General features: G+C 46.5%; 1 protein-coding gene across 1 annotated transcript; it reads right to left on the minus strand.

Moving 5' to 3' along the window:
- Positions 1-9,548: 9,548 nt before the first annotated feature.
- Positions 9,549-13,607, minus strand: LOC125757838 (uncharacterized). The gene is made up of 3 exons (XM_049414041.1): positions 13,529-13,607; positions 10,808-11,073; positions 9,549-10,582 (listed from the first exon to the last, which is right to left on the minus strand). The coding sequence occupies exons 1-3, from the start codon at positions 13,605-13,607 to the stop codon at positions 9,764-9,766; spliced, it is 1,164 nt and encodes a 387-aa protein (XP_049269998.1). The 3' UTR covers positions 9,549-9,763.
- Between the last annotated feature and the right edge of the window lie 227 nt (positions 13,608-13,834).

Consider the following 13,834-nt stretch of genomic DNA (forward strand, 5'->3'; position numbering starts at 1 on the left):
ATATCCACGGAGTGAATGATGATGAGTGGGCGAAGCTGCGGAGGTTCATCGGTAAACCGTGAATCTTCCGTGAATTCTGCCCAGTACATCATCACCGACGTGAGATCGGGCGCGTTTATACTAAAGGTTCGATGAGTTATGACGGCTTACAGCTCACTTTAATTTTACATGTACGCTGTGAATTTTCATTGTTTAGAAAACCATTGCTTTAGAAAACATCTGGCGTCTTTCGTTAAGCAGCTGGCGTCTTTTCGTTTTGCTTTAGAAACATCTGGCGTTCTTTCGTTTTGCTTTTAGAAAACATCTGGCGTTTTTCGTTGGTTTATTTTATCAATCAACGGCGTTTTGAACAAAATTTTTATTGTTTAATCACGCACAGGAGAAATCTCACCAGGCACTACCTTGGAGGTAAACAATGGCTGCTAATGGGAATGAGAGAAAGAAGAAGTCGGCTTTTAGCTAACACTTACACTTCTACTTCTACTAACGTTTCCTACTGGAACATGCCAATGGCTGCTAATGGGGAATGAGAGACAGAAGAATTCGGCTTTTAGTTAACGCGCACGCTGCGAATTTTTTATTGTTCAACAACGCATAGGAAAAATCTCCCACCGGCACCACCTTGGAGGTCAAGATCTGGTACTAGCGTTACGACTGGTTACGCACTACTACGACTACAAGGGACGAACGGGTGCCGCCTTAAGGAGCTTCGCCCCTAAAAATGCTTCCTAAGCCCCTTCGCAATAAAAAGTATTTTACCGCTTCCTGACAAACATTACCGGAGTGTAAGGTGTACCTCTGCAGGAGAACTTGAACCGCTGACAGATTAGCGTGAAAATAACAGCTGAAGTAATCAGCTTTGCAGTGGAGCTGTGCAGATAATTTCATTTATTAACAAGAAAGTGTTTTATGCCGGGGTTCACCACGGCTCCACTGACGTATTTCCGTCACGGATATGACGTTGTAAAATATAAAGACTAAGAGCGGGCAAATAAGAAAAACCAGAAGAATAAGTTCCGTCACCAGGAATCGACCTTACGACCCCTCGCTCCACAGCGCGCCGCGCGAAACGATTCTGCCACGGACGGCACGTGCTTCGCAATGCTAACGGGGAGCTATTTGTATGCACCATTTGCCGGTGGCTGTACTGAGAGATTTGTGTTACAGCGTGTTTTCGTTATCACTAGCGAGATGGCGCGAAGGGCTCGAAGAGCGTAGAAGAGCGCGCTTGAAAGGTCGTCGCCGTTGCGACGAGCGCCCGCGTCTACAGCGCGTGGTCGCTTGTTCATGCGCTTATCTCGTGATCGCGGTGGTTTGTACGTCTCGCGTTGAGAGCACGAAGGTCACTTGGCTCACTGCAGCGGCCGCTTTTGCGAAAGGAGCGCGGTGCTCACGCATGAATAAGTTACAAATGTGACAGTTCGCTCTCATCCTGTGTATGTTCGTTCCGTGCGTCATTTCTTCTTGAGCAGCACGTTGCAAGTTTCGAGCTGCTTGCCGTTCTTCGCGTGACATTACAGTTTGTTGCTGTAGCATTCATTCCTTCGCCCTTGGGGCGAAAGAATGCGCAACAAACGCTCAACTACGTCTGTGGAGACACGTTTCACTTTCGTGTTATACCGATTCCTATGACAGAGGGATCAGCCTTGTTTTTTGTACCTTCCATTGAACATACATAAGTATATCATATTTGGATCGAATCCCGGCCGCGGCGGTGGCATTTTGATGGCGGTGAAATGCTAGAGGATCTAAGGTGCACGTTAAAGAACACCGGTTGGCCAACATTTCCGGAGCCCTCCCCTGCGGCGTCCCTCATTATCATATGGTGGTCTTAGGACGTAAGATTACAACAATTATTATTAAACCTGTCTGCTTTATTCAATGTATGATTGTCGATCAAAACTGTAATTTTTTTTACTCAAAGCGTTTCATTATGTAACTGACACCATTGCGCACCTTAAACAGATAAAATAAAATGACACAGACTGCATGGAAAGAAGTACCATTATTGTTGGGTGAAAACGCTCGTATATTCATTTACAGTAAAGAGAGAGAGAGACATACAGAGAAAGAATAAAAGGGAGGTAAAGGAAAGACAGGGAGGTTAACTCGAGGAAATCTAAGGTTGGCTAAAATGTACTCAGGAAAGTGAAATGTGGTATAAAAGAATCAAAGTGGAGAGTCTGTGATGACAATACTAGCTAATTATGACCATGCAAATGCGCCACTGTTGGAGAAAAACATTGTCGACGCATGGAAGAATCAGTCGTACAGACCCGTTTCTCCAAGAAACCGCTGCAAACGCTTCTTGGGAGATCTTGCACAATGTAACGAAGCTGAAGAACCAAGTAATGCGCCAACGTTAGTTTAAAACGTCGCTCTTTATGCGGGCGAACTTCTTGTGCTCAGGCAACACAACCAAAACTCGATTACAACTTACAGCAAAGCACCGTCGTTGGTCGCCAAATCTAATTTGCAGATGCAATCCCTACCTTGTTATTCCGCGTCCCAACATACATTCTGTAACATTACTTCTCCTGGGGTAGAATCGACAATGCGCAACGCTCCTCACGAAGTAGCGCTCGCTTTTATTATACATGCCCCTTGCGCTACAAAACCAGCGACAACTTGCACGATGTAATAAATACTGCGAGCACGTCTCGTGGCGAGCGATAAGTCAATATTAGTAGTAATCTGGTTAAAAGCAGTGCATGTCAAGCAGTAAATGAACGTATATTTGACAATCCGTCGTGCTTCCGAGGCGACCGGTGTAAAGTTCTTGAACCAGCTATACGAAGAAACACTGAATTCCTGACATCGTGCTGAGGCACGCTGAACAACCGACCCTTCTTTTATTGCTTATTGTGCGCGACCGCACTCGTAGAGAACGAAAAGCTTTCTTGTGTGATAAACGTAGAATACTTTGTGTGTGTTATCATGAACGACCTATATCATTACTATGATGAAAGACAAGGGTTTATTCGCCTCTGTCTTGTGCGTTCCATATTCCTTAAACCACACGGCATACGTAGAAAATACGAGTCGATTATGTTAGCCTTTGCTTAAGTTAGCCGATTAATCCGACCAATATTAATAAAGGCGCATTTCCATTTTCTTTGTTACTGACACAGTGGAAGAGCTTTTGATTACGGTTAGGGAGAAGAAAAGTCAGAATTTTTTTTTACAGTTCCCTGCACTTTTGCTTGTGCTCTTGTTCGTATGGTAGCCACCACAATAACTGCGTCCAAGAATTGCAATGCAGATTTTTCTTTCATTATTACTAAAAATTATATATTAAGGAGGAAATGAGGCCTTCTTCTTCACGTTGGCTTCCATAGCGCATTATAGCTTGCTAAATAGAGGCACGCTGGTAGTAAGCTTTCTTTCTTTTCTTTCTTGACGAAGCCTATACCTTATGCGGATGCTGCAATTTGATGAGGATACACTGTAAGCAAAAATTACACAGCAAGGTCCAGGAGTTCTGCCAGCTCGTTTTTCGCTTTAACTATAGCCTGCGTATATCCTGGGCCTGTCTTAAGACTGCTGACCGACCACTGCCGCCTTTACAACGGCACCCATAACGACCACCGTCCATTTCTGCGGGTAAAGCGGCGCACAAGTGTAAAGGGGAGCCTGTTTTTGTGTAGCCTGAACTTCAGACTTACTAACTTGACCAACTGCATCGCCATGGGTGATTATGAGTGGCACAGAATTATACGGCATCTATTGAAGGCGGCTACGAAAAAAATGGCCGATACTGAAGCACAGCGGCGGAATGAGATCTTGGCGTGGGTTATAAAGTAGAATATTGATTAATTAAATGATGGGCTTTGCGGCGCGTATTTAACCACTGAAAACGCACTGTTGTATGTCTGGTGATATATAAAAACGGGCGAAGTAAGTACTGTTCACAAAGTAGGGGACATGTATGACATTTTTTTGCTTCTGTCAATTATATGCAGCGAGTGCTCGAAAACACAAACTAGGAAAAGCACTAGCGAACGCGTGCAATTATATATAGAATAACGTAAATTGTGAACTGATGTGCTGCCCGTATGAGTTTAGAGTCCGCAAATGCGTTCGATAACCGCAACAGAACGCACACTCTATTTTATTATGTACGTCCTTCGAGCCGTAAAATGACCGTAATAATTTGTGCTGACCTTATGAAATTGTTTGATAGCATACATTAGAGATGTCTCACTGCATAAATTGCATACACATGATTTGCATACCATTATCTTGGAATTATTCTCGATTTTTGATATCAAAAGCCATCAGTGGTCCCTTTAGACATCATTTCTTCCGTTCATACTGTGCATAGATGTACGTCACAGGATTCTGTATTGGAGCCGTTGCTTTAATTACTATGTATAACGGGCCTCTCGCAGGTCCTAAGCACTGGTGAAAAAAAAAACCCGCGTTGAACACATAAGTGAAGAAAAGTAGCGGATTGGGCAAGTTATGCATTTTTCATAATAATTGCAAAACAACGCTACCAGCACTGGACTAAATTGGTAGATAGAGCTCATACGGTGCTGAACTTGTAACTCTTTGTTAGACATGCGGCAACATTAGCGAGAAAGGCTTAGGTGATAGTCCCTATAGAATGTTTATGTGTAGACTCCTGCCCGCATTACTTAGCTCGCATTCGCGCATGTATAGGGCAACATGACGTGCGCACAGTAAGTCATTGTACACTAGCATCATCACCTGAATGGCTTTAGCTGTCCTATCGCTGTCTCTCCCATCTCATTGTAACCCGGAGAGGCGTATAGTAGGCAATGAACACCGCTCTCTAGGCCAATCTGTCTTCCTTTGTGTCCATCCAGTGTTAGCCTGGTGTTTTTCTCTTGATAGTGCCCGGTTTATTATGGCGAGAGCCTTAGATGCCTCATCAAACGCAGAATCAAACGCGGGACGCCGACGTGGAAACGCGTCGGCGTCCCTCATCGGCGGTGTCTGGCATCCTGCGGCGTCGGGGAGGAGTGATGAAAAAAATCATCATCACGTGATGACGTCACCACATGACGTCACGATGATGTCACAGTTCAAACTTATTCCAATTAGAAGCGAGCACACGATAGAAATAAACTGCTTTGAAGCAATACTGCAAGTAGGCCTAGTTGGAACACATTCATACTCACGGATTCGCGCGAGCACACGGAGACAAAGAAGAGATCATACACAAAGACGGCGCTCCTCTTAGTGTACCTCTTTATCTCAGTGTGCCCGCGCGAATCCGTGCATATAAACTACTTTACCTTTAGGAAAGCTACTATTGAGCAGCAACGGTTCTGTAGTTTGAACATTTTACTCCTATGTTTTGTGGGCTGCATGGATTGCACTCGTTTTCTCTGCAAGAGGGTACAAAATATCCTATTTCCCTTTCATAGTTGCATGCTTTCTGCGTCTTTGTTTGCTCCCTTTAGGCAGCAGCGAACGAATCGACGCACTAATCGGATGCCGCGGTAAGCTGACAAATCGGATTACTCTCGTTGGCACGCGAGTAATCCGATTTTCGAGTTGAAAATGCAGGTGAGGGGGAACGTGTTGCCACAGCAACGCCTCTTTAGCCCAGTGAGGCTTCTTGTAGCGTATGTTGCCTGCATCTCTAGCGATTGCGGGTACTAATAACCGATGCCTAACCTACTGAGTATGCTTCATCAGTGGAAACAGCCCGGGCAAACGGGACAAGAATCAGATAGGACTTGGTGCTGGCTTACAAAAGGACTGCGGATCATGATCATTCTACTGAGTATGATCACGATCCGCAACTGTAGGTCAGTGGTTCTCTGATTTTCTTGCATAACATGAAGAGGCATTTATTACAGATAGTGAACACGTGCGCAGAAGACGTGTGCCGATTTGTCGCGCGCGCCGTATCTTTAGAGGGGATCAAGAGACGACTCATACCTTTGTACGTGTTGTGTTCTCTTCTTAAAGTTCACGTTGAAGCCGTAAACAGCACGAAGGTCGCTTCGCTCGCTGCACCGGTAGCGTTTCCTTACGCCACCATTTTGTTCAGCCACGCCAGGTGGCATGCTAAAGGAGTGGACTTCGAACCCTACTTCGTGTAACAGTCCAATTTGTTGCTTTCGCATTTATTCCTTCGATCGCGCAGCGAAACTGACTGTTTCTTTCTGAATTTAGTATCGTAGTCAAGAGTCTGACGAAATCTTGTCTAGTCGGGGACAAAGACAGTGAAGTAAAAGAAGAACCCTGATCAAGATAAAAGGCTCACAATTAAAAAAAGCCACGTTTCAGCTCCCGAAAGGGGCCCTGTTCACAAGTGCGTCATATAGAATCACAGGCGTCGCATTCCTTGCGAACATAGTTGAAGTACCACTCAAGACAACCTCTACTTGTCGGCTGTGCTCGCACACTTTAAGAAGAAAGGTAGTTCTTTCAGCTTTACTGGCACGTTGTCATGAGCTGCAAAGTTTCTAATACAGTTTGTACAAGAACTTTTCACCGAAGCGAGCCACCAAACCATATTATATTTCAACACATGCAGTACTCTTTCTGTGAAGGACATCTTATTTCATCGGATTATTGCGAATATTAACTTATCGCCCGGCACAAGATGCGTCTATATTGTGTTTGATATTTCACGAAAGTTTTCGCTACTTCTCTCGACAAGGAGACACGCATAATCAGATTGAGCGACACTCCACGAATGATGTGCAGTCTCGACGGGCCGGGCGCATCAGCGATACGGCGGAGTGCATGGTGAGAAGTATAAAAATAAAGGGGAGAGTTGACATGCAAATTAGATTTGACGACCACGGATTGCTGCTCCTCACCTTCTGCGTAAGTTCTTGGTCGTCTTTCTGGGCACAATAAATATGACGGATAAAGGGGTGGATTCTGCATTCATTCATTTACATCCTCATTTACAGCTTACGAAGGGCAGGGTTGAGCAACACCGCAGCGTGATGAAAAAAAAACTGCATAATATGAATGTACGGAAATTATGGCGCAATATTTATGGGAATCTTTTTCAAGCGGTTTCATTCTATCTTGTGGTGACGCCCTCAGTCGTGACACCTAAAATTAACAGCGCGAGTTCTTTCTCCGTTGCTAACGACTCCGTTAACCTGTCGAAGTTTGCTATAATGCGGCGCTGTACCACTGAACGTCGACATGACGCAGTTAGCAATCACGAAATGACAAGGTTCAATAGAGCTGCCCTGTTAATGTTCAAATGCCTCAATGTTCAGTTCCTTATATCGCCATTTTGAGGAAGTGAACGAAGTAAAAAATTTGCACTTTCATCTCATTTTTACAGAGATCAAAATGGCCGCCTATTTTGGGTTGATAGCTCTCTGACAAAGTCAGATCGTTTATTGTCACACGTATTTACATGAATTGATCCTTATCTGCTCTTTCATTTGAATTGTGGTGGTTAAAGCTAGGAGTGTTGTGAACCGATGTTGCAGGCATGTGAGCCGGCGTATGATTGTGGTGTCGATGAGAGAGAGATTGAGAGAAAATAACTTTTATTTATACAAAAATAAGAGCTCTTCCTCGTAGATGAAGAATATAAAAACCGCTAAGGAAAAGACGCTTTATATACCTCTGATGCGTGTTACAATTTCCTCTTGGCTCTCGACTAACCGGTTGCCCAGCGCCACGACGATTGGTAGCAAGTGCACTCGATTCGCAAGGAGTCTACGAATTATCATATGGTACAGCTGGGCCGAGCCCGTGATTGTGTTATCGCTACCGTTGAATGCGTCTCCCCTACTGACTCGATAGTTGGAGTGAATGAGTTTAAGCCCGGTGTCGTTGGATGTTACCTCGCACTAACTGCACCGGTAAAAAATAACCGGCAAGAAGATATATCTTCAGGAACGCTGAAGTTATAACTTCAGGAGCCACAAATAGATTCGTGTTCGTCAGTTATATCTTTCTCAGGGCAGGGAATGACATCACTGACCGACCAGCACTTAATTCTGGCCGAAAATGCTTACAAGAATGGCGCCACCGTTGTCTGATAATATATAAACATAAAAAGTTTAAGCAGGTTTTTTTCTTAACCGTCGCCTTGTTCCCCTTCAGTTTTTTTATATCGTTAGTGACGTTTCTGTCGAACTTGAAGAACCCTATAAACATCTATGTGGCAGGAGATTCAATGGCAAAACGTGGAGCGCATATATATTTTCAACAGCTATCAAAGCTTTTCTACGGCGTCATATTTCCAAAACATCACCGTTGCTTCGCTTCACGGCACATAAAAATGTTAGCCCTAAAACCATTGATACGTCAGAATCAAACTGAAGTACGCGCCCTATATATGGAACCCGTGCGAAGCTCGTCTACTCAAAGCATTAGGTATTCACAACTGCCCTGCAGATATATATTTATTCCCTATATCGCCATGATAGGCCCGTATCATATCTCAGAGGAAAAAGGGACCTTCCCGATCTCTTCTATTTTGTCGCCCGGTGCCGCCTCTCTTTCCCTCTTACACAGGTTATACTTCCTACTATATTCTTTCATGGTGCCCGCTCAGAAATATGACAAAATATGTAACATACCTCGTTTTCGACAACTGCTAATATATATGCACATGAAGATAGTTCGTTACAGATAGGTTTCTGCCGCGTGCCTTTTGTGCAGAACACATAGAATGGAACTTAGGCTTCTAAGGCATTTAAAACACACATATATGAAGAGTATGCCGCGCGTGCACCATAGATAGCATTAAATGTCTAACAATTCACGTCTTCTTTAAGGTGGATAGTTTGGCTATATATGGACAGTTAATGTCGCGTTTGCGTAAGCCGTGCATTTCAGTGTTCATTACAAGTGTTATCACGTTGCTATTGATGTAGTCTTTATCAAAAACCTTTAATAAAGCGCGTCATGAGTTCCTTATCTCTAGTGCAGAGACATATTTATGTCACTAGCTTATCAGGCTGGTAGCGGACACCACACAAGCCAGAACACGAAGGAATATAGCGACATATCATGCCGACAACGTGTATTCTCTTTTCATCCATTATCAGCGTGATATTTACACATACAAAAAGAAGTGAAAAAAGCTACCGAACAAATATACATTGTGAAACCTTGTTTTCTTTAAAAGCTTCATGCGAGTAACTTTCATCGAATGTTGCTGCGCAACTTCTCCTTTCTATTCTGGCTTTCTCTGCAATGTAACCATTTAGCAAAATTACACCATTTCCCGCTAAAGGGGACCATGAGGCGATGCGAAGCCGGAGCACTTGCACGATCGCGTTCCGTTGGCGTTCGCTGGGCATGCTACCGACCTCGCGTCGTGGAACGCGAAGAGGAACGCTACGCGCGTCTTGTCTTCGCTCTAGCCTGGTCATTTTCTCACAGGGCGAGCGGGGAACGCGGTCGACAGGCGTGCGAGAGGGGGGCAGCGTAGGAGAGGAGAGAGATGGAGAGGGGCGCGCATGCGCTCATCGCGGCGTTGTGCAGGAGAGAATTTCGGCATGTCTAGCCCGCGTTTCAGAGGAAGAGTCGAAAGGGGGAGGGGAGAGAGTAAATGGTGAGGGGTGTGAACAGCCGAGCAGCAGGAAACGAAAGAACGCTTTATTGCGTGATGCCGGTGTATTTGTACATAGGCAGATCAGGCTTGCGCATGCGTGGTCACTGCAATGCTTGATGACGTTGCGCCTGGTCACATCTTCCTTCCCTTGGGAAAAAGAAAAAGAAACGAAAAAAGAAACAGAACACAAAATGTCTAAACGAAGGCACATTGAAAAAACCACTCAAAGTTCAATTTTCACTACATCCGCTGAACAGTTTGCGTTGGGCACTCTGGGAGAGGATAGCGTTGTGGCGCTCTTCGCTGTCTTGCGCTTCTACGCAGCGCTTCTTGAGGTGCTTGCTGCTCGGTGGTGCACGGCTGCGGACTGGATTGCGCGGACGCTGTCGCGCTTTCTGGCTGCTGCGAGAGAACCTGCCCGTTTGTGGACCTGAGGTGTTCCCTCGTGCGTCGTAGATGCTGGCCGTTCTCAGTCGCAACAATATAAGAGCGTGGTGTACTTGCCGGGCCCATGACGACTGCTGGTGCCCAGGTCTTGTTTATTGTATCATAAACAGATACTGTAGACCCACTGTGCACTTCCGGTAGATTCCGGGTTGATCTGTTGTAGAAGACGCGTTGTTTTCGCCGTATTTCGTCGAGGCGCTTTCGGACAACTACGGTCGGCACGGTTTGGGGTTCTAGGTGACAGTCTAGTACGGGCAGCTTGGTCCTCGTCTGTCGACCCATGAGCCGTTGGACGGGTGACTTTAGGCGGTCATCCCTTGGCATGTTTCTCCATTCAAGCAGGCCGCTGTAAAACTCCAGTGTTCCAAACCTGCACTTCAGTAGTTTCTTTGCTTCCTGGACGGCCCTTTCAGCCATGCCGTTACCGCGAGGGTAATGCGGACTGGAAGTCACGTGGATGATGCCCAGCTGCGTTGAAAAAACACGGAAGCACGTGCTATTGAACGGGGGGCCGTTATCGCTGCATATCTTTGCTGGTATGCCGTGCGTGGAGAAGATTTGCATGCACACGTTTGTCGCTGCTTCTGCCGTAGTTCGATGCATCTGCTTGATCTCGAAAAAAAAGGAATAGAAATCCACACAACCAGGTATTCATGGCCTTCGTGATAGAAAAGATCGATTCCGACTACTTGCCACGGCAAAGTAGGTATATCGGGACTAAGCATTGGTAGCTTGGCGTTCCTGCTCTTGTACCTTTGACAAAGTTGACACGCCTTCGCTAGAGCTGCAATATCCGCCGACATGCACTGGCCAGTACATAACTGCTTTGGCTCTTGCCTTCATCTTTTCTTCACCCCCGTGTGCCGCGTGAAGCAAACGAAGTACTTCTTGCCTTTTTGTTGGCGGAATGACCAACTTGTTGCTTCTTAGGAGAAGGCCATCTTCGACGTGAAGTTCGTCGCGGTAGTTCCAATACGCTCGTGCGGTCTCAGACACCTGAAGCTTGCTCTCAGGCCATTCTGTGCTTGAATAGCTGCACAGTTCGGTCATTGTTGCATCCTTGAGTACCTCTTCCCGGATTTCCTGCAGTTGCCGATCAGAGACTGGAAGAGAAGAGAGAGCATGTACATGAAAATCCAGTGATTCTTCTTTCAGCTCCTTCTGGTTTGGAAAGCGCGAGAGTGCATCCGCTAGAAAGAGTTCTTTTCCTGGTTTGTAAACCACTTTTATAGGAAACCTTTGAAGGGAGAGTCTCATACGTTGCAATCGTAACGGGCACTCACATAGTGGTTTCCTATATATTGACTCTAGAGGGCGGTGATCGGATTCGACGATTACTTCTGGCTGCCCTAGGATGTAGTCTTCAAACCTTGCGCACCCGTGAACAATGGCTAGCAGCTCTTTCTCGATTTGGGCGTACTTCTTTTGTGCTTCGTTAAACGAACGCGAAGAGTAGGCGATTGGGTGTCCAATTTGCAAAATAACTGCCCCTACCCCTTTCTGGCTTGCGTCCACGGACAACGTCAAGGGGACACCTTTCGCAAAATAGGCGAGAACGGGTGCTTTTGTTAGGCAGGCGCGAAGTGTATTAAAGCTTTCTTGGGTCTCTTGTGTCCAGACCCAAGCCGTGTTCTTCTTCAATAGCTCCCGGAGGGGGGCAGACAGTGCCGACATGTTGGGATGAAACGCGCCACAAAGTTCATCATCCCGAGAAAAACCTGCAGTTTCTTACAATTTTGCGGTGGTGGCACGTGCAAGATGTCGTCTACTCTCCCGGGATCCAGGCAAAGTCCTTCTTGCGTGAGGATATGACCCATGTATCGAACTTGCGGCTGCAAAAAATGACACTTTTTTTATTCAGCTTTAGGTTGTGCTCTCTGCATCTTGCGAACAAAGCTGCTAGATTTGTGTCATGCTCTTCTCGACAGGTTCCCCAAACGAGAATGTCATCCATTACAACGGCGACACCACTCAGGCCTTCCACTACCTGGTGCATTGCCCGCTGAAAAACTTCTGGGGCCGAGGCAATCCCGAAGGGCATGCGCAGACATTTGTAGCGGCCGTAGGGAGTGCTCATGGTACATAGTAATGAACTTTCTTCGTCTAGCTTAATTTGCCAAAATCCTGAAGATGCATCTAGCGTTGAAAAGTACTTTGCCCCATGCAGGCGCGGAACTACATCCTCTAATGTCGGCATATGATAGTGCTCCCTCAGTATGGCCTTGTTCAAGTCCGAAGGATCTAGACAAATGCGCACTTTGTCGTTCCTAACTACTACTACCATGTGGCTTGCCCAGGCAGTGGGTTCAGTTACCTTTGCAATGACGAGGTCGTGCTCCATTTTATTGAGCTCTTGTTTCACGCGGTCTTGAAGAGCAACCGCGACTCTCCGAGCTGGCTTCACGCTCCCTCGTGCGCCTGGTTTGAGCTCGATGTGGTACGTAGCACCCTTCAGCTCCCCGAGGCCTTGGAATACATCATCGAAACCGGCACTTGGGTCATGGCTTGGCAGTGCGTTGACTGCGCGTACGCGGGATATTAGTCCTAAGCGCTCTGCAACACCGCCACTCACTGTTACCGGCACGGACTGGGGTACGATGAAAAATTCCACTTGACAGGTCTGAGTCATGTACGAAGTCGGTAAGGTGATTTTACTCAACGCTGTTTGCTTATGGCCGAAAAAAGCGCGCAAGGTGGTCGAGCATGGCTGCGCCGGCTGCGTAGTTAGTTTCCGAAGCGTCACCTCAGGCATGACACAGCAGTTAGCTCCCGTGTCAATTTTGCATTCAATCGCTGAACCAGCGATAACAATTTTCGCCGACCAACGGTCCTCACTGGAGATAGCATATGCTTCTAGGGCTTTTAGAAAGTACTCGTCTTCAACTCCTAAAACAACCTGCTTCACTTCGCGTGCGGCCGATCTAGGTGTTTGCTTTGGCTGACGGCACACACGAGCGAAATGATTGCTTCTGCCGCAGTTGTTACAGTGTTTGCCCTGCGCCGCACACTTTCCATATTTGTGTTTTTCAAGACCGCAGCGCGTGCAAGGCGCTGTATTCTCTTTGATTGCGGCAATTGTCGGGTTGTCCGTTCTGGCTCCGATTTCTAGTAGCTGTTCTTTTGCTTGTTCCCTTGCGCGGCACATTTGCACTACTTTTGAAAACGAGGGGTTTTCCGAGAGGAGCTTCTGCTGGAAATCCTTATCTTTGATGCCAAGAATTATCCTGCTCCGAATCAGCCGTTCCTCAAGCTCGCCGAATTCGCATCTTCCCGCGAGGATTCGCAGCTGCGTAAGCAATTCATTGAACGACTCTCCCTCTTGTTGGTCCCTGGAGCCAAATCGGAATTCGTTAAAGGTGCGGTTCTCAGACGGCTTGAAATTTGCCTCGAACTTTGCTGAAATAATTCTGAGGTCTTTTTTATCGTCTTCGCTGTCGAACTTGAACGTATAGAATGTTCTTCTCGCGTCCTCGCCTATTGTCATCAAAAGGGTTGCGGCTTGAACATCCTTAGGCTGCTGGCTCAGTCCCGTCGCCGTAGCAAAAAGGTCAAACTCACGTTTCCATGCGGTCCAGTTGTAAAACGTGTCCTCAGACATGTCTAGTGGCCTCGGTGGCTGCAGCAGTGTTGACGCCATTCTCGCGACGGGCGTTTCCGGCCGGTCAGTGGGTTCATTCATTGCCGACTTGCGGTGGTATCAAACGAACCACCGCCCCCACTTCTGACACCATGTGAACAGCCGAGCAGCAGGAAACGAAAGAACGCTTTATTGCGTGATGCCGGTGTATTTGTACATAGGCAGATCAGGCTTGCGCATGCGTGGTCACTGCAATGCTTGATGACGTTGCGCCTGGTCACAAGGGG

The sequence above is a fragment of the Rhipicephalus sanguineus genome, chromosome 3 (assembly GCF_013339695.2).
Source record: "Rhipicephalus sanguineus isolate Rsan-2018 chromosome 3, BIME_Rsan_1.4, whole genome shotgun sequence".
Taxonomy (NCBI): Eukaryota; Metazoa; Arthropoda; class Arachnida; order Ixodida; family Ixodidae; genus Rhipicephalus; species Rhipicephalus sanguineus.

Excerpts from the sequence above, each read along its gene's own strand:
- LOC125757838 (XM_049414041.1), bottom strand. The coding sequence starts at position 13,607 with ATGGCGTCAACACTGCTGCAGCCACCGAGGCCACTAGACATGTCTGAG. Across the intron at positions 11,074-13,528 it reads CAACTGGACCGCATGGAAAC|TCTCTGATCGGCAACTGCAG; the intron begins GTGAGTTTGACC and ends CTTCTCTTCCAG. Across the intron at positions 10,583-10,807 it reads GGGGTGAAGAAAAGATGAAG|ATCAAGCAGATGCATCGAAC; the intron begins GCAAGAGCCAAA and ends TTTTTTTTCGAG.